General features: G+C 41.4%; 1 protein-coding gene across 1 annotated transcript; it reads left to right on the forward strand.

Annotated features, from left to right (window-relative positions):
* Nucleotides 1–209: 209 nt before the first annotated feature.
* Nucleotides 210–17,473, forward strand: arhgdia (Rho GDP dissociation inhibitor (GDI) alpha). Its single transcript, XM_007888713.2, has 6 exons — nt 210–408; nt 11,072–11,285; nt 15,258–15,341; nt 15,529–15,605; nt 15,766–15,829; nt 16,039–17,473. Exons 2-6 carry the CDS (start codon nt 11,093–11,095, stop codon nt 16,236–16,238), a joined length of 618 nt encoding a protein of 205 aa, XP_007886904.1. The 5' UTR covers nt 210–408; nt 11,072–11,092; the 3' UTR covers nt 16,239–17,473.
* Nucleotides 17,474–24,262: the final 6,789 nt, after the last annotated feature.

Below are 24,262 nucleotides of genomic sequence, written 5' to 3' on the forward strand. Positions count from 1 at the left end.
GAAATCTATCCGTCTCAGCCTTGAATATGCTCAACATCACCAAAACCCTCCCCGGTCCCCACGCCACTCGCACACCTTCCCCAGCGGGAGTCGAGTCACAGGTCAGCCATGACACCTCCCGCCCCGGACTGTGGACAAATGGCGGCGCACAGCGCCCATCGCAAGTGCGCAGGCGCGGGAGGGAGGGAGGGCGGGGCGCGCGCGTGCGCGGAGGGAGCGGAAGTGACGCGATCGAAGCGGAGGGCGGGAACAGCCAGTCAGGCGGGCAGGCAGGCAGCCAGGCGTCGCCATCGTCCCTCGCTCTGTCAGCCGAAGCGGAGGCAAACTCGGAGCCGGCGGGGAGTGAGTGTCTGCCCAGAGCGCGAGTGAGAGAGGGGGGAAGAAGAAGAAGAAAAAAAACAGCAACCGGTAAGGAATAATTGGTAAAAGAGAAAGCTGTGCTGTGCGCTCTCCGGTCGGTCTTCTCTTCAGTCGCATTCAAATCCGCACCTTCGGGGCCGCGGTCGTTTAACGGTCTCTTTTTTTTAAAATCCGCGGTCACCGCGCGCGCCCCCCCTCACCTCCCTCCTCCTCCCGACCGGAGCAAACATTAATCTACACGTCAAATATTAATATCAATATCATACAGACCCTCCCAGACGTCCCACCGACGTGATAAGGCGCTATATCAAACGCAAGTATTATTATTACCCCCCCCCCCCCACACACACACACACACACACACACTCCTCTCCTCCTGCGCGACTCGATGCGAATTTAACGATGCCAAAAAAAAAGGCTAAACGAGCGATTGAATAAAATGAAATGAAATGGGATTATTCCTCACTCTCCCCCCCCCCCCCGAAAAAAAAAACAACCCCCCACACACACACGAGCGTGGCCCATAGGCGAGCGGTTTCGTGCTCTGCGGCTCTCTTATTCTCTGATCTGTTCTCCTCTCCTGGGTATTGTGTGTGTGTGTGAGTTTTAATTAATAAATCGAGATAAAAACGGACTGAGGGCAGATTGCAACGAAAGGTTTGGCGCAGTGCACGCGCGATTTATTCCTGTTATCTGGGCTGAAGGGAGGAGGGGGGTTGGAAGATTGTTGGACGTCGAGGCAATCCCTCGGCCGACATTTGTCTCGTCTTACTTTCCCGGTGTTACTGGTTTAATCTGATCGCTATTCTTTTTTCTTTCGGCGGGGAAGAGAGGGGAAGGGGGAAATAAATCCGAATCTCTTCCCTCCCCCAACCCCCAACCCATCACATCTGCCCCCCCCCCCCCCCACCCTTCACATCTGCCCCCCCCCCCACCCTTCACATCTGCCCCCCCACCCTTCACATCTGCCCCCCCCACCCTTCACATCTGCCCCCCCCCCACCCTTCACATCTGCCCACCCTTCACGACCCGTAAAGAATATGGAAAATGAATGTCTTTTTGCCCAAAGAGATTTCTCTCTCTCTCCCTCGCTATCTATCTATCTCTCCATTCAGTCCTCTTCCTGTCCTCATTTCCAGTCGGTTCCTTTTACGGCTAAGGGCGGTGTCTTGCTTGGCGCCTTGCTCTTGCTGTGGCTCTCTCTCACTCTCTCTCTCTGCGGGGTTTTACGAAAGCCAGGGAGGGATTTCGTAAGCGATTGCACGCATACCCAACCTCGGAGCCGGTTCCCTTATTTCACCCTCCTTCCATTAAGCGAAAAGCTCAGAAAGAGGTTGCCTTTGCTTTATTGATTAAATAACATGATGGTGGGCTGAGTATTACGGAACAACACGCTTTCCTCAGTTGTATCAGTCGAATTTAAAAAATATATATATGTGTATATAAACACTTATTATCTTGCGTTTAAAATACAGCGCCTTCTAAATTTAACAATGTGTGAAGACAAATGCCTCTCCTCCCCCCTCGCCCCTTTTTAATTTGTTTTTGTTTTAGTTCTGAAACCATTATACAGCATAGCAGGATATAAAGACAATAGTGTAGGCATTCTTTGCTATAAGGAGCAGGAAATAAGGTGTAAGGTTTGCAGGAAGTCTTCCACAGATTGTGGGCGCCTATTGAAAAGCAACGTATTGTGTGTCCATTTCTGTGGATGTTTCTTCGCAGCTTTCCTCCATGTTATTCTCAAAGGACAATGCCTTTGCACTGTAGCACCTGTCTTTTTCTATTTAGATCAAATAGCATCAGCTTCTGTTGTATCCTTATAGAATTTCGCCCATAAAATACACAGTCAATCCACCAAATAGTATATCCTGTGAAGTGCTTTAATACGTTTCAATGACATGAAAAAGGGGTTATATCAAATTCAAGGATTATTCTAATTTGACAGATACTGAAGGAGGTCATGTGCCACCTCTTTGGAGAGCTACCCATTTAATCCCACTGCTACCCTTTCACTGTATCCTTTTATATTTTGCTTTTTAAAATATTTCTTGTAAAAGCTAACAGCGGTTCCACTTCAGCCATTGCTTTTTAAAGTAGGCTTATCTCATATTACTGGAAACATTTCTGCATCAGAGGAAGGAAATCTAGATTCTAGTCTAAAAGCAGTCTCAATCCTCTTGATCTCTACTTGGATAGTTGTAATAGTCATGTTTAATGAGGTAGAGCTCATATCCTTTCTTCCCCCACCCAAAAAAAATTCCTTGGATTATGGATCAACCTGGTAGTTTTTAGCAATTGTTTTGTGAGTCCATTCATGTGGTATGTAGAAGCATTTCTCAGTAGGATAATCTTTATCCCCTAAGCATTTCAAGTTGGTAATGTTCTGTTTATAAAGAGGCAGTACAGTAATTCTGCTTTGTTTGCTACATAATTGGAGAGATAGTTGTGTACATTTTCTTGGTCAGTTCGTCCCCTTTTAATTTCCTGGAAGTATACGATTGGTGTACAAACCAATCCCATGGACTTTGCACACTCACACTTCCATCGCAACTGAGCCCAATTCTGTCTTCATCCAAAATCAACATAGTTTACCTTTTTCCAGCCCCTGAATAGAAATTGAGAGTGCTGAGGGCATTTGTAGTATCTTACTGTTGCCCCTGCAAGAAAGTTGGAATGTTTGTGGAAATTGTCTCCTGTTATGAACAGAATTTATTAATAAACCCGCTGACCCATTCACATTGGCAGTGAGTCATGTTGTAGAAGAAATTGCACAGAAAATGTCTGACTAACGAGCAGAATTCAGTACTTCCTTCCCTTTTGCTTTATTTTTCTCCACTGCCACTATTTCCAGATCAAGAGGCCTGGTGATTGGCTTGCTTTTAACTGTTTTCCTTGTTCACCTTAAGTTAGCTGAGTTGGCTGTGAGAATTGTCTGTGTTGAACTTATCCAGTTTTTCTCTCTTCACTCCTTGCAAGGGAATGCTTCGCCTCTGTCTCCCCCCCACCCCACACACCGCAACATGGAATGGCTGAGACAATGAACTGGTTTGACTAATTATTGCTTGTGAGACTTGCCCTGAAACTACGTTTGCCCCATCTACCTACGTGGTGCACTGTGTCAGCTTGATTAAAATTGTTTTTCTGGGAGAATTGTTGTGCCCGTAAATATAAACTAACCATTGCCTGCTGCTAATAACTGACTCATGCAATGCTAAAGCACTTTTTGAAAAGAATCCATTGTTTTGCCATTGCGCAGAGGTCCCGTCTGAAGATCAGCCAGGAACAGTAAGGGGCAAAACCAATAAAACAAGTTGTTTAAATTATTTATCTTGGTTAAAAATAAATGGACACAGTCAGAATTCAGAGACTTTGTTTTAATGGTTCTAACCCAAATGGGGAGAGGGGGTTCTTCAATTAAAATACACTATTGTGTAGAATGTTCATTGCCCACATCAGACCCATTCAGAGTTTACAACAAACCAGTATATTTAGCAGTGTATCTGCAATGGAAGCGGAGCAGTGAATGTATTGGCAGTTTTGCATTCTCTCTCTATTCAATTTGAATTAAGAGAGTTTCTTACACACACACACACATTTCACAAGGTGTCTTCATATAGCTCTGTGGAAAGGTTTGACTATATATGTAACTTTTGCCATGACCCAATGACTCATTGATTTGTTACCCCTTAGTTCCTGTCTAATTCTCAGAGTGCAGTGTTTGGTGGAGAGTGTAACCTCCACACAAATTGTCATGGGCGTTTCTATAGCTAATTATGCCAGTTTGAATATAAAATGATCAGCCAAATGATTGTACCACTATGTGGATTGGTGACTACTTCCAGGGAGTAATTTAAGGAGGTGGAGGTCTGGTGGACATCTTTGTATTAAAATCAGTATTAAAATCTCCTTTGAACAACTAGAGAAACTGTTTTAATATATTTTGTGAATTGTAAGTATCTCTCAAAAATATGCATATGGAAGATGTTTTCTGCTAACCAGTTCCTCTAAAGTCTGCTGCCAAGTAAATCTGCAATTCATTTGGATCTGTCATCTAACACTTATGTCAAGCTCTTAATAACATTTTAAATGTGAACTCATACATTGTAGCATTAGTCTCATTATATATTCTTTTTAAAAAAAAGTATGTAGGGGTCCCTAGAAAGTGATTAACCTTGCCAAGCAGGATAGTTGTAACTATGTCAGTGGTGAAGGGATTCTTTTTTGTCCTTCCGCTGCCCACCTGGCACAGGTTTTGTGGGCAGTCGTGTCCTTTGGTACCTCTCCAATTGGCCATTTGTGGTATGAGCCCAGAGTGAGTGCTTGCAGGTTATTTGATCATGGGGGTATTGCAGCCAGCTGTGTGCACACATACACTTCAGCTGGAGTTATTCAATGGTGACGCGGAGCAGCAACCCTGACAATTGTTTCCTCACTCCTCTTTCTCCCCTCACAATCCAGGATGAGCATGAGGTTAATTGCAGCTAAGATCATCTGATGGTACAGCTAGAGATCAAACCTAAGGCCTTCTGCATGGCTCTATGTCACTGGGCAGTAGCTTTAATCATTGGTCTCAGCAATGCGACTGCCTGTTTACTCAGGTTAACATTATTGCTAGTTTACTGATGGACAGTTTTCGTGGATATCCATCTCACAGGGTATCCTTACCGTTGAATATCAGTGCAATATCCAGCCTGGTTTATAGTGAATAAATAGCAGCCGGAAGCGTCTTTTAATCTCATTTTAAAAATAGAAATCTATTGGGAATTTTATTCCCACAAACCTTGGGAATCAAAATGCTGATGCACAATGTTCAGAGCAGCTGTGAGATATCCTTATTTTTATGTCAGTGCTAAATATTTAAAGTTTGTGGTTGCAACTCACTTTCAGCATGGACAATAAAAAAAAGTTGCTCCCTTCCTTCTCTTGTTGGTAGCACTTTGTTTTATTCACCCACATGGGAGGATGGGTGTTGGTATAGAAATATTTACCTCCAGACAAAGTGTTGAGTGTAGCCAGCAGTCATGGTTCTCGTGGGACATGGCCTGGCAGCAGTATTCAAATTGTCTTAGTAGAGGTAGCGGTAGTGAGTCATCAGTTACTATTTTCCATGATTGAAACCCACAAAGTACTTCTCACAAGTTAATATTTACATGAACCCTATTATGAAATTCTTTGGAATGAAAGCTCTCACTTTGAGGGCTCAGCCCTGTGGTTCACAGATGTCAAATAGCCAACTAATGATTATCCTCCCTGGGTGGGGGAGGGATAAAACAGGGTCTTTGGAGCTGAGCTCGCTCTAAGGTGACTTGCTTGGCAACGGAATGTCACTTTCGAATCAATCTTTTCCTGCAATTCTTGAGCCAGATGGGTTTGACAGACTATCCATCCTGGCTCAGTGTCAGTACTTGGAGGGGCTAAGCAGTCACTGAAAGCAGGGATTACTCCCATTTGGCTCCTGTTAATTTTGTAACACAGGTTCTGCGAAGGGCTGATCTTTTTTGAGATCTGTTAGAGCGGTGGAAGAGAAAGGGCTGAGCCCCCAGACCATAGATGAACAAGACCAATGAGGTGTAGAAGTGTACGTGACAGGGAGACAATAGAGAACTGCAAATCACAATTATGTGACAGACAACAATGGAACTGAAGTTGTGATGATAAACTGGCTGCCATCATTAAGTTTAATGCTGCAGTACACTGCATCCAGTATTTGCTCTTCTCCAGTTGTATGGAACAAACCACCATCCAGTCCGCATAAAGGCTGCAGGAAACAAATTATTTTAAGCAATTATGTAATACATTAGGGAGAAGGGTATACCAGGGATGGAAATTGTATGGAGTATAAACACTGGTATAGATTAATTGAACCAAATGGCCTGTTTCCGTGCCATATCACTCTAACTATGTTACAATGAATAGGCAGGAAACTGGCCTCTCTATATGCCTGAACTTGAAGTGTTATATTTTCAAAGTATTGGCAGATGGCAATATGTTTGAGGAGTTCAGATCACATCAAATGCTTGACCTTTGCAACTAAATGCCTGGGCTGCTTTTGTGTGCTTGTGACTCATCCTCACAGTTTCTTCTCTGCAGAACATTTTATTGTGGTGGTCTATGCCAAAATGTCTGTTCGCTGCAGCTGCAAATCATTGTGATTAAAATATTTTCAGGTTCTTCCCAATTGGATATTCAGCACTCCCTGAAATGCCTGTAACAAGTAACTTGAGTGTTTGGTCAAAACAGCTGAGATTCCCTGGAACCATGAATCGAAGTTAGGGGTGGAAGAGGAAGTAGGCTATGTTTAACCATTGTATTTAATGCGAGTGAAAATTGCTTTCCTTCTCTTTTGATGATAACCTTTGCCTAAGATTTGATTTTGAGAGGGATTATTGTTAGTGATGAGGTGAGCACAAAACCGAGGATCATTCAACACCAGCTGGGTTAATTCATTTCACTCATGTACAGTAATCCTAAACCTGTCCCCTCTCTGGTGAGAGCATCAGCATTCCCTCGTACATACAAACTAAACTCAAATCATCAACAAAAGTGGACAGTGGAATAAAATAATGTTGATCATAATTCTTAAATTTTTATTTTTAAATTTGGTCCAGACAGCAGTTTCTTTTGGCAATGATCCCCCCCCATTATGAACTCTTGTGGCATCATGAAAGTCCGTGTGAGACAGTAAAGTCAGTAATTCCTGTTGCTCATTGGCCAATGTTGCCATGGCATTTAGAGCTTCTGGTATGTACTGTGTTTCGGGGTTCAATTTGACTGAATCAATTATGTGTGGAACATCCTCGGGAATGTTTTTCAATTCATAAGTCCGTTTATCATATTTGATGTGCAAACAAGTATTTGTGGCTGATGCTGAAGCTTCCAACAAGAACAGGTCAATGAAGTGTGGATGTATTGGGTTTTCAGGTGGTTCATGAACTAAAAGTGGAATTTTGGGAAGTGCCAGTGCATTTGATTGAAAGAAAATTCAGTATACAAATCACTTCCATTTCCGTGGAATTCTGTTACTCATCTGTCCATTAACACTTTTCAAATGCGTTCTGCAGGAGACTGTTAAATTAATCAGGTGAAACACTTAATTTTTAATAATTTTTAACTTTTCACTAGTTCTTCGATAATATAATAATCCTTGTGGTTAATCTAGTGCCTATAAAATTGCACCGTCACCAAGTCCTTCACAGGTAATTGCTGTCGAGTGTACGGAGTGTATTTGAAGGCATGTGTGGGAGCTTACATTCTTGTTAAACACTGAAATGTACTTTCGCACGACCATTAATTCCATCTAGTTATGGAGTGTGCTAAATATATGTGAGCCTTTAATTAGAGATGTTTGGGTAAAATAACATGATGGTCTCGCCTAGATTACAGGTTGGATACGCAATTGATTTTGTAGTTTTCACTGGCATTCGCATACTGAATCTTTAATAAAAAGAAATTAATTCACACTTTCAGTTTACAGCAGATTAATTATATTGCTTCGTTACAAATTTATTGTAACTACAAATTGCGCTGTCATGGCAACAATGTGGTGTAAATACACTTAGTGTAAAGAGTTTACAGCTCATTAACCTTACTAACAGGTTAGTTTCTTTCTGTGGCATTAATTTAGTTGTAACCTCGGGGGATGGGATAGATGTGATAGTTTTTAGTTGAACCCAAGGTATGTCACTGCTTCTGCTCATGAGATGGTCGTTATATAATTGGTTGCCAAATCCGTGTGAGCCACTGATCTGTGTGACTCTGAATTGTTGGAGGGCTGTGTGACACCAGAAGACTGCTGGTGCCTGAATGTACAATAGTGCCGACTGGTGCTGATTTTTCTTACTCCGGCCCGTGGCATTTTGAGTTTATTTGCTGCTCAGTTTCTTAGATGCATCGATCCCCTGCCAGTATCTCCAGAGGTATTCTGGTGACCCGTAGACCTTTTGAAGGCAGTGATGGATTTACTGACATTTGATATTCCTCTCACAGTAACCTAATAAGTTCAAATGTTGGCTGTAGAAATCCACGCTCTGTCTTACTCAAATAAATAATTCACAAATTGGTACTCAAATTAAATCTTTATATGCTTAAATATGTAACTCTTAAGCATATATAGAATTTTTCTTAGTAACATAGCATTTCCAGAAGTCATTTGAAATGGATAACCTCACTGTAATGAATACAGCAGATAGATTTACTGTGATTCTCTCAGTAGAATTGTAGATCTACCCTGTGACCTTCATCCTTTGTCCTTCAAGCTATACGGCGTTCACATTGAGATGTTGAAAGATGTTAAAGAAACACTTGTCCAGATCAGGCATTCATAAGTACGCAGTTAAGAATAGACATGCATACCATTGTATTGGATCCATCAATACAACTGGAGCAAAACCAATCAGAAAATACATGATAGATGAAGGAAGCATTGCATTTATACATGACAAGCAACCGCTTAGGAAACTTAATCTGTCCCTACTCTGGGAAGAAAAACTAAAAAGCTGTGAGGATATTTAGAATGAATCACCATAAAGACTCTGAAGAGCTTAATTGGAACAAAGCTATTTTCTTTCTCTTCCTCCACCCCCTTCCCTGTAAGAAATGAAGCAACGTTCATGGTTCTCAAAATAGGAGAAAGTTTCCATCATGTTGCCTGGCAGAACTGGACTGAACCAGAAGTAGGCACAAAAGGAAGAGAATTATTCAAATGTGAAATGCTCCGAGTACTCCCGAGAGGGAGTGAAATGGCACTAGCTCACATTAATCATGAAAAGGCCTTTAGAAAAGATCATGGCAGCACATTAATCAAGCTATATGCAGCACAGAGAGCAAGCAAGACGATTCTCTAAACTGGGATTTTTAAAGCGGATGAAAACGCATTAATTGATAGAGGGTTTTTTATGAGTCAGGCTGGGGTAATGACGCACAACCCAGTTTTCTTTCTCTCACAGCAACGTGACAAGAAGGGTAACGTAACAGACTGAACTCCAGAGTGCATCCTAACAGTTAAGATGAATAAACTAACATACATATTATGCAGTGCTACCAGCTGAGCCAAACCAGGCTGAGCCAATATGATGTAGGGGAAGAAAGTCTCTGAATCTCTTTTTTGTGTAGGCTGATTATGTGGACACCGTGTAAGGATTAAATTGCTCAGTAACTAATATTAAGTATGAGAGCTTTCTCTTATTTAAAGTTTTCAGCTTAATTACAGCTTAATAATTGTCAAAGGCAATCTAAAATCATTCAATTGCATGTTAAATAGCATTCAGTAATTAGGAACAGATTGCACTGAGGTTGTATCTCCCAGCGGCGGTGCAATTAAAGAACTGGAGTTTCGTTTTCCACACTAAGAGTAAGCCGATCAGAGCACTCGCCAACAAAATAAATGTTCTTGATTGAATACAGACTCACCTAGGCTGGTGCGAATGTTCAACAGGCCACTTCCAGCCCGCAGGCCATGGGTTGGCCACCATTGGTGTAGGCAAAAATTATTTGCATCAGTGAGTCATAAAGATGACTGGTACATAATTGTGTGTCAGGCTTGTTCAGAGGGTTGTGGGTTCAGGCCCCGAATCAGAATTTGGAGCTCATGTAGTCTTAAACTGACACTCCAATGCAGTGCTAGGAGTGCACTGCATTGATGGAGGTACTGTCTTTCGAATGAGATGTTAAACTGACTACCTGTTAAAGATCCCATGGCAGTATTCAAAAAGAGAAGGGTGTTCTGTTTCTCCCGGTGTTCTGTCCAAAATCCCCCAAATAAAATCAGTCATTCACGCCTTGGCTGGTTGTACGCAAATTGGCTGTCATGTTTAAGGGCTCCCAGATGCTACCTGTGTGAAGGATGCTTTATAAACACAAGCTGTACAGAACATACACTTGGTCCACTTTACAATATATCCTGTGAAGCGCTTTGAGGCGCTATCAAATGCGAAGATTATTATTATTCTAGTCAGAATCCGGAAAGGGATTGTTGTGCGTTGGTTTTGATAATGGTGGCATCACTCAGGAACGTTGTTTGTACGATTATTTTCTTTGTTTCCATTTCAAGCATGAAAATGGTGGATGAATTTATTATTCCAGCAGTCTGAATGTGGACAAGTGGTTATATAGCAGCACATGGTAGTAGATTGATGGTGGTGTTTACTCGAATGGACAGAGTTTATTGTGTACAATAAAATGTCTTGCTATGAGATCCCTTTAATACGATTGTTTAATGTGAACACAATCTACATCATCGCTATGTGTGGTTCAGCCCTGGATTCTTAATATTGTATGATTTGATGATGTATGGTTTTGCAAATTTGCTCAATGTTGAGTAACAAACTGTACTCATTGCTTTAATGAAATAATGTCGGTTGAGGTAACAGTTTAAAGAAAATATCTGTTTTAAGCTTATAAATCGATTAGTTTCCAAATAACTTGTGAATTTGTATTTTTTAAAAATTGACTAATCTGTCGGTTTGGACCATGTCTAAGCTATGAACACACAAAAAAAGTGGCCTTGCAATCCCTTTTTGCGTCCATCTTACTGCTTAAATGTACTTAATGTTAAATAGAATGCAATCCTTTTTTTAAGCTTTCTGTCTAGAGTTTAACAGTCTGACTAGTTTCAGGGGGATCTGGAAGTCCAGGGGCTCACTTGTGCATGGAAACCGCTATAAATCTTGCTTTATTTGAAGCTTAGCTGTTTATTTGTGTATTTTTACAGCTGTGAGAAGGTAGAAAGAACATGGCAGAGCAAGAGCCAACCGCAGAGCAGCTGGCTGCTATTGCAGCTGAGAATCAGGCGGAGGATCAGAGTTCAGTGAACTACAAGCCACCACCGCAGGTATCCATTCAGAAACTCCAGGATCTGGACAAGGAAGATGAGAGTCTTCAAAAGTACAAACAGACGCTGCTGGGAGAGATCCCTGCTTCGGTTGGTATGTACAGTAATTCCAGTTTCTTTTATCTAAGAATTCTTAAAGATATTTACAGTATTTTTCCTTGCTGTAGTTCAGCAGGTAAATGCTCTGTGTAGTGTGCTAAAGAGGTGTGAAGCCCTTGGGTTCATTCTATGGTTTCTGCTGATGTATGATGTTAGTTAGGGCTGAGCACTACAATTGGTCTTTGTATCACTCAGCTATCCAGCGACCCTTGCTTTGAAATGGAGATACTGTATTGAGCGAAGACTTGAATCAGACTTGACTGCGATGCCCTCTACTCACTTTCCCCTTTCATTTGCAACGAGGATTATTTATTTTGAAATGCTCTGATTCTGATCTGCAGAACACAGATCAAAAGGGGTTCTGAAATAAATTAATGCAAAATGATTCTGAAATCTATTGTATCCTTATTCTTTACTTATTCTACAAAGACTTTTGTACTGATGTAAGGTGCTGAAGGATTTCTTTCAAGAATACATTACAACAATCTCTGGATAAATTGTGGGGAAAAGCAACCTCTTATGTTAACTAGTCCTGGCTATTGCACAGCATTAGAATGTAACCACTCATGCCTGTTTCTAGCAAATTTATAGGAATTTATTTTGTAACCGATTATTATAGCTGTAAATTTGTGGTAACCACGCTGCTTTTTTTTTGCTAACATATTAATGTGCCTTCACTCTTTGGCTTGCACCCAGCCGTCATTTTGTGCATAAGCCATTCAGAGAAAGGTTATGACAATCTGTAAACGCTGGATTTTCTTTCCAAAACATTAGAAAGCTCTTTTACTTCCCAGAATTGAACTGCATATCCAGCACAAATACTTTATCCTTAATACTTAATCCTTTTTTTTATCATAATGTATCTCTACTGCCATTTATAACATTCTTTCACCATAAGAGTGTTTCTGCTTTTTAGTAAGTCCTGTTAAGTGCTTTGAAGTGTCCACCTGACATGAAAGTTGCTTTTTCAAATATAAAGGTTATTTCAATTCATAGCTTGTGGGATCGTTCTCTTCAGTTGAAATTGGCTCTTGGATGGGAGGCTGCTCTGAGTTCAGTCTATTTCCAATTCACATTTGCTTTGCCATTAAACTAGTTTTCACGATAAGTTGCACGGAGGGTATTGGATGCATACCATTGTTGCTAACTATGGGATCCTTCATGCGTTGGCCAAATTTATGTTGTTTTGACACTGTTCATGTTCATCTCTGTGTGGCCTCGTAAGATGAGCAAACGTACTTTCTTTCAGTGATGTAAATTGTGCTCCCAACGATTTGTGCCATTTATCAAACATTCTGGTGCAGCAGTGTGACTGTGTTTTGAGGATCAGAAGATTTGGCAGTCTGGTTTTGTGTCTTGCTGGAGGTAACTCGTTTTGTCTGGAATTGCTGTGTGTTGGCACATGGTTTGCTCAGCACAATGATACTTCAAATCTGGCATCAGTTAATGTGTTCCCTTATTTGGGAAAAAAATAGCCCGAATAATCTGTTGGCTTTAAAATTAATAGCTCTCAGTATGTTTAGACAGTGGTTCAGACTTGGTATGTGTCCCATCTCAAACTCCACACAAACGCATTCTATTATACACCCATGCATCTCTTACTTAAAGCAATGAGGTGTTGATGTGATGTGGTTGATGCTCCTAACTCCGAGTTTTCAACCACTTGTACTTCTGGTTTCAGTTGGTTTAGTGGTTGAAGCTGGTTTGAATCCTGATCTGTACTGCGGATGCTGGTATCAGCTGGATCACATAGACCTCCCGGGTTCGGGATGGGAAAAATACAGCCAGGTCCCCTTATGCTCCTGGTCCCTCTGCCGTGCTATAGTGTTTATGGCAGTTGGGTGAAGAGAGGTCAGATTTGGCTGTGACTCTTCTGTATAATTGAGCGACCTGCTGCTACTGCCTTGGCTCACATGGAAAATGGCTGCTTGGTTGGAGTACCATTGCCCATTAAACTACATTCCAACATGAGGAGGCTGGGAACCAGGTGGTGCAGGGGTGTATTGCCAAATTAGCAAATTAGAAGATAATTAGGCACATTAAATACTTTTTTTAAAAAAGCTTGTGCAGAGTGTCTTGGATGAAAACTCTCATTGGATTTGTATTCCAAATATTACATGCTTATAAATACCATTGAGACAGACTGTTGATAAGGAAAATAAAGGAGCCTAATGGACTTAATATTTTATATAAAATATAAAAACTTTTTGTTTTTTAAAAAAAACTTGCCCTTCACCCCGTTTTATTCTAACCTCCAGCTCCAGTGCAAACCCTTAACTGTCCAGCACCATGGGATGTCCTCCTGACGGGAAAGGTGCTGTGTAAATGCAATTTGTTGTTGCTAACACTCGTCCCTTGTAAATTCACACAGTAGAGTAGTTTAAAACACTGAGTGCCAAGCAGTAAGTGTGTCTTTTGTTTGACCTGCCAGACTGGTTGGTAGGATTCATTTGAGATTGTTGTCACTTGTGGATTTAGTTTCACCTTTGCTCATGCAGTCTTAAACCTGAATCTTAGTTTGATTTGTATGAACCATTCCTGACTGTGCAGCAATTGTACAGAAATTTAATCCAGATGTTTTTGATGAGCTCAAGTTGTGTAACTTCAATGGAGTCTAGGGGTTTGGCTCATTGTTAATGCATTACCACAAGTTTCCTTCAAGTGTTTTCTAGGGTGTTTTATGTTTCCCCAAAAAATTAAATTCTGTTTGACCCAAATAGATTTTTTTTATTCTATGGGGATTGATAATAAATTCAGTACTTGATCAATAACCTGATTACAAATCTATCTTGAGCTGCTTTTGTCTTTTTAACTATTCATGTGATAACAACAAATTCCATTTATATAATAATAATAATAATAATCCTTGCATTTGATATAGCGCTTTTCACGTCGTCTAGGCGTCCCAAGGCGCTTCACAGAATAGACTGTAAAGTGAATTGAATGTATATTTGTGGGCGAACACGGCAGCCAATTGCGCACAGCAATGTCCCACAAACAGTCGTGGATTGAAAATGACCAATTTATTATTGTTTTTGGTTTTGGAGGGATTATTATTAGGCTCTGTGTGGAGTAAGGAAACTTGCCCAAGGTTTCGCCCTCTGCCTGGAATTGAACTCAGGTCTCTCGCTTGCAAAGCGAGTGCTCTAACCACTGAGCTACAGGACTCCAAGTCCCTTATAGCACCTTTAATGTCGAGATAACGTCCTAGTAGATAATAAAACCATGACAATTTGTGGCTGCATTATTTTATATAAGGGAAATGGTAAGGTTTTCACTGAGAATAATCCCGGTGGTTTAGCTCCATTATCCACAGTGAGTAAGAATTGCACTAAGTGACTGAAACTGTACAAGAAAATAAACAGATGAGCAGATATTGCTTCTCCTGAAGTTTGTTTTAACCATGTATTTTAGGAACCTTTCCTGCAACCTGTCCGGGCATGCAGAAAGCGTAACTTTTGCTCTGAGTAGTTTGAAACCGAAAAGATAACTGATGTTAAATCCACATTAATTTGGTTTAAAAGTTAGGAAAAGGGAAGATGTAACAGATATGAAAGCTAACTGTTTATGTAGCTGAATTGGTTGGTGTTTTCTCTTCTTGGAATCGTCTCCCAACCAACAAATTACACATTCTTAGCTTTAAAGAAATTTCTTTACAACTCAACTCGGGAAGTTTCCTCAACTGATTATGAAATGTGGTGATATGGAAAACATATCTCTCAAAACTCCAAATATCTGTCATGTGAATGAACATGCAGGAGGTACCTTTACATAGGGATTATTAGTTAACGAGAAATTGTCAGATTACAGGTGAGCATTTAGCCATTAGACCTGAACTAGTCTGAGAACTGAAGTAAATGTTTATGTATGCCATTCTATAAAATCTGTGATCACTATTCTTCTAGGTTTTTCTTTCCTTTCCTGGAAAGTGTAGTAGTTATAATTGTCCTTCATATTTCTTTTGCAGACCCCGATGCTCCAAACGTGCAGGTAACCAGACTAACACTGATGTGTGAAGCTGCACCTCAACCCTTTATCCTGGATTTATCAGGTAACCGGGGCCTCCCCAACATTTGTCCCTTGTGACCACTACTGACATTACTGCACTCACAAATATCAATGTTTGGAAGTTGGTGGCAAGGCTGTATAACACGTGGACTTTGAGTGCCTGATTATGTTAAGTCTGTGTGCAAACCATAGTTATCTTTGGGGTTTAGTGTGACAAAACTCTTTTTCAGGTGAATTGGATTCCTTCAAGAAAAATCCTTTCGTCCTGAAAGAGGATGTTGAGTACAGGATTAAAATCAACTTCAAGGTTAGTTTCTGGACTTATTGAGCCCTTCCTTTCACTCCCATTCCCCCCCCCAACCAGGACAAAGCAAAGTAGTCAGATGCCTCAGGAGACGAGGGGACTGGGGAATGATCACGTGGCATTGTTGAGGGCTATATTTTGACAGAGTCTTTCCAATCCCCAGGTTAACAAGGACATTGTTTCCGGGCTGAAATATTGTCAGGCAACATACAGAAAAGGAATATTGAGTAAGTAAAACATAGGCGCAAATAAACGTGGTGACCTCTCCCAAGTTGGGATGCGTTTAAGAAACAGACTTGTAGCTCATTGAATCTGACTGCTATGTGGTATAACTTTGCCATTTATAAGGAGTGTGAGAATTTTTTTTCTTTGGCTAAAATCTTGGAATGATGGTTGTCTCAGTCTCTCTGATTTTTTGTCCTCTGGTTCTGAGCAGTTGATAAGACCGACTACATGGTGGGCAGCTACGGCCCTCAGAAAGACGAGCACGAGTTTATCACACCGCTGGAGGAAACGCCCAAGGGCATCATCGCGAGGGGCGGTTATACCATCAAATCCAAATTCATGGACGATGACAAGAACAACCACCTCTCCTGGGAATGGTGCCTCAGCATCAAGAAGGATTGGAAAGATTAATAATCTCTGCCAACGAAGCCCGCAGTCCAAACCCATACAAAAAAAGCTTCCTCCTGTACCAAAGTTATCTTTTTTTTTAAAAAAAAGAACGAAACCGTTTAATAGATTTATACTGCACAGTGAGATCATCAGCAAAACTAAAAATAAATGATTGAACCTTTTTTTTTCGTGAAAAACACAGGTCGAAGGCTTGGCTACATTGCTTCATTCACCAAATTGCCCCCCTCTTGTTCTAAAATCTTTCGTTTTTTTTTCCTGCCAACAACTGCCTTTTTTGAACCTGCAGCTTTTTTTTTACAATAGGTATAGGTATATTAAAAAAAAGATCAACCCGGTTTAACTTGCCACCTTGATGTTGCAGATCAGGGATTTTGACACCTGAAGCTCCACTTTATAAGCAGAGCACTAAGCTTGGGGAATATTAAAGCCAGGCTAAAGAAATGAAATACAAATTTATCGAGGCAGTTTGCTTTTTGTCATGTAAATGAATCCTGTACTTTTTATTCCCGTGTGGTAACCATGTTGCCTTATGTGCGCTAAATTGTTTTGGAATATACTGTTGCAAAAATCGAATCATGTGGACTTTCTTCCAGTTGAGTATTTTATACCAGTTGCATGGATGCAGTGCCCATTTGTCTTCACAAGGTATGTATGGGTGTGTTGGCAGCACTATAACATTGCTGAGGTGGCTGAGGTGAAATAGCATTTCATCTGAGGTACAGAGTTCAGGCCTTGGTTTGATGCAGTCTTTTGTGTTGAATGTCATAGCTCGCCGTGACGAGGCAACTGCAGATTGCCGTGTGCAAAGGAGCATTTGTTATAAATATTTTTTTTATTGCCTTAGAAATCATGGAAAGAGATGGTGGGAGATGCTTTTGCCTCCAATCGTATCTTGTGCCTCATGTGGATGTGTGTCAATGATATCACTGGAATATGTGCTCTCCATTGTCTGGCTATTTTGAATGGTTCTTTTTTTAAAAAAGAGATTGGAAACATAGCGTTCTAAGCAGCCCGTAGATCATATTGGAAAGATTGTAGCTATCCAAGTTTAGAACTGGGACCAATTGTGATTTTACCTGTGTTTTTTGTCTCGCCCAACCCACCTTCCTTCCCCCTTTTACAATAATGGATTTCTTACGTCCTCCTGTGACTCCTGTGTGGCCTGGCTATTAGCAGGTTGAGGAACAATACCATCCTTTTCACAGCAAATAAAATAAATAATCAAGTGAAAGTAACCTGTCTTGTGCAGCTTTTTTTTCATCCGTGTACAATTTATACCCTTAGTTTACCTGCCCTCCCCTGATAGGATTCTTGTTTTATTTGTTGAACTTTCTTTCAATCGTATAGTATGTAGATTTTCAAGTTTGGATTCAAGACTTGCATTTGGAGGGGAGCAGATTCTATTTAATTACGTCAACACAAAATTCAGTTAAGTTTGTAAACTGCTGTTTGATTACATTAAAGAGAACTGATTTTTTTTCTCCTCCCTTTTCTTCCCTCCATTTTCCTAAAGGTACTAACTTGAACTAGCCCATGTGTGCATTCTTCGAGTATCTGGATGTTCGATTGAGTGAAGATTATAGCCCATCAAGAATCTTCACTTGAAGTGCACATCTGTGCTTTACTGCAGATTCTCTAGTCAGTTGCAATACCTCCACTACCTTCCTGACACATCAGCCAGCTCGGCTCAGCCTAATAGTTTTTGCAGCCTTGAAGAGGTATTGTCTTTATGAAAGTGTTTCCTTTTAAAACAACCACCTGGGGCAGGTAGGCGGGACCTCGCCTGACCGTCTTGTCTTCAATACAGTGTTGCTGACAAGACAGTGCTTTCTCAATACTGTGCTGGAGTGTCAGCCTATGTTGAGCTCAAAATTATGGCATGGCTCTTTAACCACAGCCTCTGATCCGGAGCTGAGGGCTACCAACTGAGCCATACTGCATACTAATGTTAAGAATTACCAGTTAAGAATCGAGTGCCTTCTGGAAGCCGAGGGACTGCTATAAATGTGACCTTCCTGAAGCTAACACTTGGCTTGCAGCAAGGGTGGGTCAATAATGTAGCAGTATTATATTTCCACCACTGGAGGGTGCTGACAGACTTCTTCAGAAGCAGAAATCTTTCACAAAACATTGAAGCAAAAGTTAAGTGACATGAAGAAAGTCTCTTCCGATAATATCTTTTGACGTCCAAATAGATAAAAGGCATACAAGGCCTTAGGGAGTTCTCCTGATGTGTAAGGTAAAATATCAATGAAAAATTTGTATTGTTCTTTATCCCATTTGAAGTTTGGCAGCTTCAATCGCAATGCTTTCTCCACCAACCCCCCCACCCACCCAAGTACTGGTCTGGATTAATAGCCTGGAACTCGGGGTGTTTTTTATTTCCAACCTTTTTATTCCATGCTGTTTCTCTGCAGAGAAACTGACTGAAAGCTAAATAGTAGCCGTGATCGCAGTTTGCGAATGCTGCATTTTATAACAATAATAATAATAATCCTTGCATTTGATATAGCGCTTTTCACATCGGGAGGACGTCCCAAAGCGCTTCACAGAACACACTGTAAAGTGAATTGACTGTATATTTGTGGGTGAACGCGGCAGCCAATTGCGCACAGCAATGACCCACAAACAGTCGTAGATTGAAAATGACCAATTTATTATTGTTTTTGGTTTTGGAGGGATTATTATTAGGCTCTGTGTGGAGTAAGGAAACTTGCCCAAGGTTTCGCCCTCTGCCTGGAGTTGAACTCAGGTCTCTCGCTTGCAAAGCGAGTGCTCTAACCACGTCCTGTAGCTCAGACCCATTTTAGACCCATTGTTTCTATTATAAAATGACTTATAAATCAGGTATCTAATTTGCTTCCAGGCTTTGAGAGTGAAGAAACCAGCCCATGTTAGGTCACTTACCTTGTGTGTGTGTGTGTGTATATATATATATATTATATATGTATACACACTCTTTCTCCTCCACATAGCATCAAGTTACTCAGAGTAACCTGTAGCTAAAGAATAGTGTCCATGATCTGCTGGCCACGATCTGCTAAATCTGCTTCTGTTGGCTACAACTCAGAACAGGACACACTGGAGTGCAGGAGAGATTTTCGTCCCATTTGGTGCAACTGTGGTGAAACCACGATAAGCTACATGTGTAGTTTAGTCTGTAAAATGGGCAAGGCTAAACGACATTAAGCATTGCATGAAATCAAACGTATGGTTTAAATTTTGTTGGGACTGATATTCCCTCATGATCTTGGAGTTAATAACCAGCCTTAGTGCAGCGTTTCTCAACACGGCTGCCTGAATGATTTTGTGTGGCCACAGCAGCCCCCATCCTGGCGGGAGGGTGTGTGTGTGGAGTGGAAAGCCTATGGTCGAGCATGTGCTGGGCTCGCTGCTGCAGAGGAGTGGCCAGACAACAACTTGCACTTGTAGTGTCCTCCACCACAGAGCGCTTAATCGACTACAGCTCCCAGGGAGTGTTGTGAGGGTGGACAGGCAGCTGTTTGGGCATGTGTGCTTTCTACCTGAGCTCCAGCTGGCTCAAGATGGAGAGATAGTAACACAGATTTGGGAAAGTTGTGCTGTGGCCACCAGTAACTTGGCGACCGCACACTGAGGTCACGCTAAACAATTATTTAAGGCAGAGTCACTCTAATGAGGCCAATCAGACTTTACCAACTCAAGCTTGCATCAACTCAGTTTTGTGCAAGTTATCTGATTGGGATAGGCTCTGGAACATGAAAAAAATTACCTATATTATTCTATTTACTCCACACGCCTGGCATTAATCCCTCAAAAAAATAATAAATTGGTCATTTTCAATCCACGACTGTTTATGGGTCACTGCTGTGCGCAATTAGCTGCTGCATTTCGCCCACAAATATATAGTCAATTCACTTTGCAGTCTATTCTATGAAGCCCTTTGAGACATCTAGAAGACGTGAAAAGTGCTATATCAAATGCAAGGATTATTATTATTATTTGACATTGCCAGAAGCTTGCCTTTCCTCTTCCCTCCCCAATTTTTTTATTACAAACCTATCTAGGAGAATGTTGACTTAGACACTGTGTTGAATGATTCATAATTTCTTTTAGGATGGATTCCACTGTAGGTTATTTTGAAGAACTTTTCTTCAATTTCCTTGACTTTTCAACAAGGTGAGGGCAGACTGCGGTTTCAGTGCTGTTTGGTGTTAAGGTTGATTGACTTGGCTCACTGGCTTGGGTTCACATTGGTAGCCAATTGCCTGGAGGACTGTGAAAAGTATCACGGTTGGTTGGCCGTGTTAATTGCTGCCGCTGATGCCTTGTCTTTCTGTAGGTGTTGCACATTGTGCCAATTGTAACGTGGCGAGGGAAGTGTGGGAAGAGGAAGGCTTTTTGTGCACAAGTGGGACATGACACGCTCATGTTGCCCTGTTGATCCCACCCGTTCACAACACTCCAGAATAGTATCCAACATAGAAGGGAGATGCTTGTCATGATCGATGTTTAAGTGTGCGTGTGGCTCTGGCTGGTTCAGAACCATTAACCCCGGTCTTCAGATCATACCTTATATTTCCTCTAGAACTGTGGTTACCATCGCCTCCCTTTTCGCCGCAGCCCGGTGTCAAATTACACTTTTGTTCAGTGCTCTGAGAAGCTACCCTGTCTGAAGGGTGCTTATATGTATGCACGTTTTTGATGTTGTAATCTACCAATATGTGGGAACTGTGGAGTGATATTTGTTGAGGTGGGACTGCCCTTCACACTGGGGCTTTGGCTCATAGGGCTAGGGAGGTATGTGCACCTCCAAGTCTTCTTGATGAGCCAGTAAAGGGCTATGCAAGCAATAGGGAGCTTGCCAGGCAGTGCTTTCCATGGCAAGCCATGCAATTTTAGCTGGTTGAACTCCAGCAGTACCCTCATGCACACTGGGTCCTCAGGTCTTAGCTTTTGCCAACTTGTGCCTAAAACTCTCTAGAATTAGGTAAGCAGGTTGTGTTCTTCTGGTTGGGGGGGGTGGGGAGGTGCATCCCATTCCAAACATGAGAATTTCCAGGTGGAGGTGGAATACATGGAACTGTGCTTGGTTTGCATACCCTCAAGCACAGTGATCTTTCTGCATGTGTCAGACAAATATGCTATTACAAATGTAGTTTGTTTTGAACTGGAGAAAAGATCTTTCTAAACTAGAATCATGAAACTAGACTAATCTGTTAACAATCTGTTCTGTAACTAAGAACACTCAGTACATGCTCCCAAAGATACGCTTCTTGAGCCTGGCTGGGTTAAAGCTGTAATCAGATTAACCTAGTGATCTACAAACTTACTACCTGCCAGCAGCAAGCTTTCTGACACGTATTCGAACTGTTAGTGTACTTCCTTCTGATGTCATCTACCAACTCGTGTCCTTTTAACCTTGCCCAAGATGACGTGTCCAAAAAGTGGCTTTGTTACATTCACTCCGTGTTCAGTGTTGTAAGGAACAAATTGCAAGGAGAGAATCGTTTACGCCATTTTTTCGCCCACTCCCTAGCCCCCTCCCAAACTATTTAACTCATTTTAACCTACTCGAATCCGGACCCAGTCCAGAACTGATTCTGCCAATTAGTGGAGTCCTGGAGCTCAGTGGTTAGAGCACTCGCCTCGCAAGCAAGTGACCTGGGTTTGATTCCCAGCAGGGCAAAACCTTGGGCAAGCTTCCTTACTCCACACGCCTGATAATAATCACTCAAGAAAAAGAACAATAATAATTTGGTCACTCAATCCACGACTGTTTGTGAGACACTGCTGTGCGCAATTGGCTGCTACGTTTTGTCCACAAAATATACAGTCAATTCACTTTACAATGTACTCTATGAAGCACTTTGAGACATCTAGAAGATTTGAAAAGCGCTATATCAAATGCAAGGATTATTATTATTATTGTTCAGGTGTATGCTAAAGATCCCATTTGAAAAGGGAAGGGAGTTTCTCCCAAGTGTCCTGGCCAATAATCCCCCAGATAAAAACAAAAAATCCGTCATGCATGACTGTTTGAGACACAGCTCTGTACAAATTTGCTGTCATTTTAGCCTACAAATACAGACACTAAAATTTACAGAAAAAGTCTGGTAAACCCTTTGAGATGTGTTGATGTGATAAGGCATCATATCAAATGCAAGAACTGTTAATGCCTTAAATTTGTGCCCTCATTACTGATTCACTGGCTAATGGTCAGTCTCAACAGAAATTGCAACATAAAGGAGACCATTGGATTCACCCAGGCTGAGAGGAATTTATGCTGTGGAAAGACACAGTGAACAGGTGCATCCTGAATTGCTTTCTCTCAGCTGATAATAGAAAGAAAAATGAGAAGGAACCAGTCAATTCGAAACAGTCTGACTAAAAATAAAGACAGTTCAATTCCACAGGTGAGTGTTTCCTCATTCTGTTCCCTTTATAGTGGAGTCCTGTAGCTCAATGGTTAGAGCACTCGCCTCGCAAGCAAGTGACCTGGGTTTGATCCTCGGCAGGGCAAAACCTTGGAGAAGCTTCCTTACTCCACACGCCTGATAATAATCCCTCAAGAAAAAAAAGAATAATAAATTGGTCACTTCCCCTCTGAGCCCAGAAAGTTGTGGATTCAAATTTCAGGTTTGTACTCAACACTCCAATGTAGTGCTGGGGAGTGCTAATTGTCAGAGGTGCCACTCTTTAGATGAGATGTTAAACTGAAGTCCCATCCGTATATGTTCAGGTGGACGTTAAAGATCCCATGACTCTTAAAAGAGAAGGAAGTTTCTACTGGTATCCTAGCCAACAATCACACCAGGTAAAAAATTGGTTGTACACATAATGGCTGCTTATGGGACATTGCTGTGCTCAGATCAGCTGCTGCATTCACCTACAAATACAGTCACTATATGTTACAGGATAATTCTGTGAAGGCATAATTATCACATCAACATGTAGCACGTCAACACATCACCCACATATATCACACTAACATGTCTTACCTATACGAGCAGACAGAAGTGAGTGAATGTTAACTGTGTCAGTGGTTAAAAATAGTATACATTCACCCACATATATACAGTCACTACGCTTTGCAATAAATCCTGTGAAGCACTTTGTGCTGATGAGGATCTATATATCATACCAGGATTATTATGATTGTAGCTAGATATTCAAATTAACTATTTTTCCTAGTCAGTAACAACAATAAACCTAGACTAGACTGAAAGTGAACTTTCAGCTTTAGAATAATTTTAGACTTTCCCTTGTGGGTTTCTTAATATAAACTGGCAGCTGAGATTATCAGTGCGTGGCTTGAGCACCTGTCTCTTAAAGGTATTTTTGACATCATTACTATAAGTTACAGAGAAATGATCTGTATTTGATTATGGGAGAGTTCCCATTTTGTGTGAGGGCCACATGTTGGGATGAAGTGAATTGTTTTCTGATACATTTTTCCTTTTCCTGTTGTCACAACCATGTCCATCTTCCAGTGAGGTGGTGGTGGGGGGGGGTTCATCACTGGTTGGCAATCAGGAGCAGGGGAGGGGTGGAGGCTTGCGTGGACTATAAACACTGCAGCAGACTAGTTGGTTTTAATGGCCTGTTTCCATGCTGTAATCTGCGTTATTACAGCATGGAAATGTCCTGTAGCTGTGGTTAGAGCACTCGCTTTGCAAGTGAGCGACCCGAGTTCAATTCCAGGCAGAGGGCGAAACCTTGGGCAAGTTTCCTTACTCCACACACAGCCTGATAATCCCTCCAAAACCAATAATAAATTGGTCATTTTCAATCCACGACCGTTTGTGGGACAATGCTGTGCGCAATTGGCTGCCGCGTTCGCCCACAAATATACATTCAATTCACTTTACAGTCTATTCAGTGAAGCGCTTTGGGATGTCTAGAAGACGTGAAAAGCGCTATATCAAATGCAAGGATTATTATTATTACTATTCTAATAATTGAGCTGCGTGGCTCGGCACGACACCTGGCAACACCTTTACCCACTGATCCTTTTGAGGCAATTGGTTCGTCTTCAAGTCTCA

This window comes from Callorhinchus milii, unplaced genomic scaffold, assembly GCF_018977255.1.
Source record: "Callorhinchus milii isolate IMCB2004 unplaced genomic scaffold, IMCB_Cmil_1.0 Scaffold20, whole genome shotgun sequence".
NCBI classification, from domain to species: domain Eukaryota; kingdom Metazoa; phylum Chordata; class Chondrichthyes; order Chimaeriformes; family Callorhinchidae; genus Callorhinchus; species Callorhinchus milii.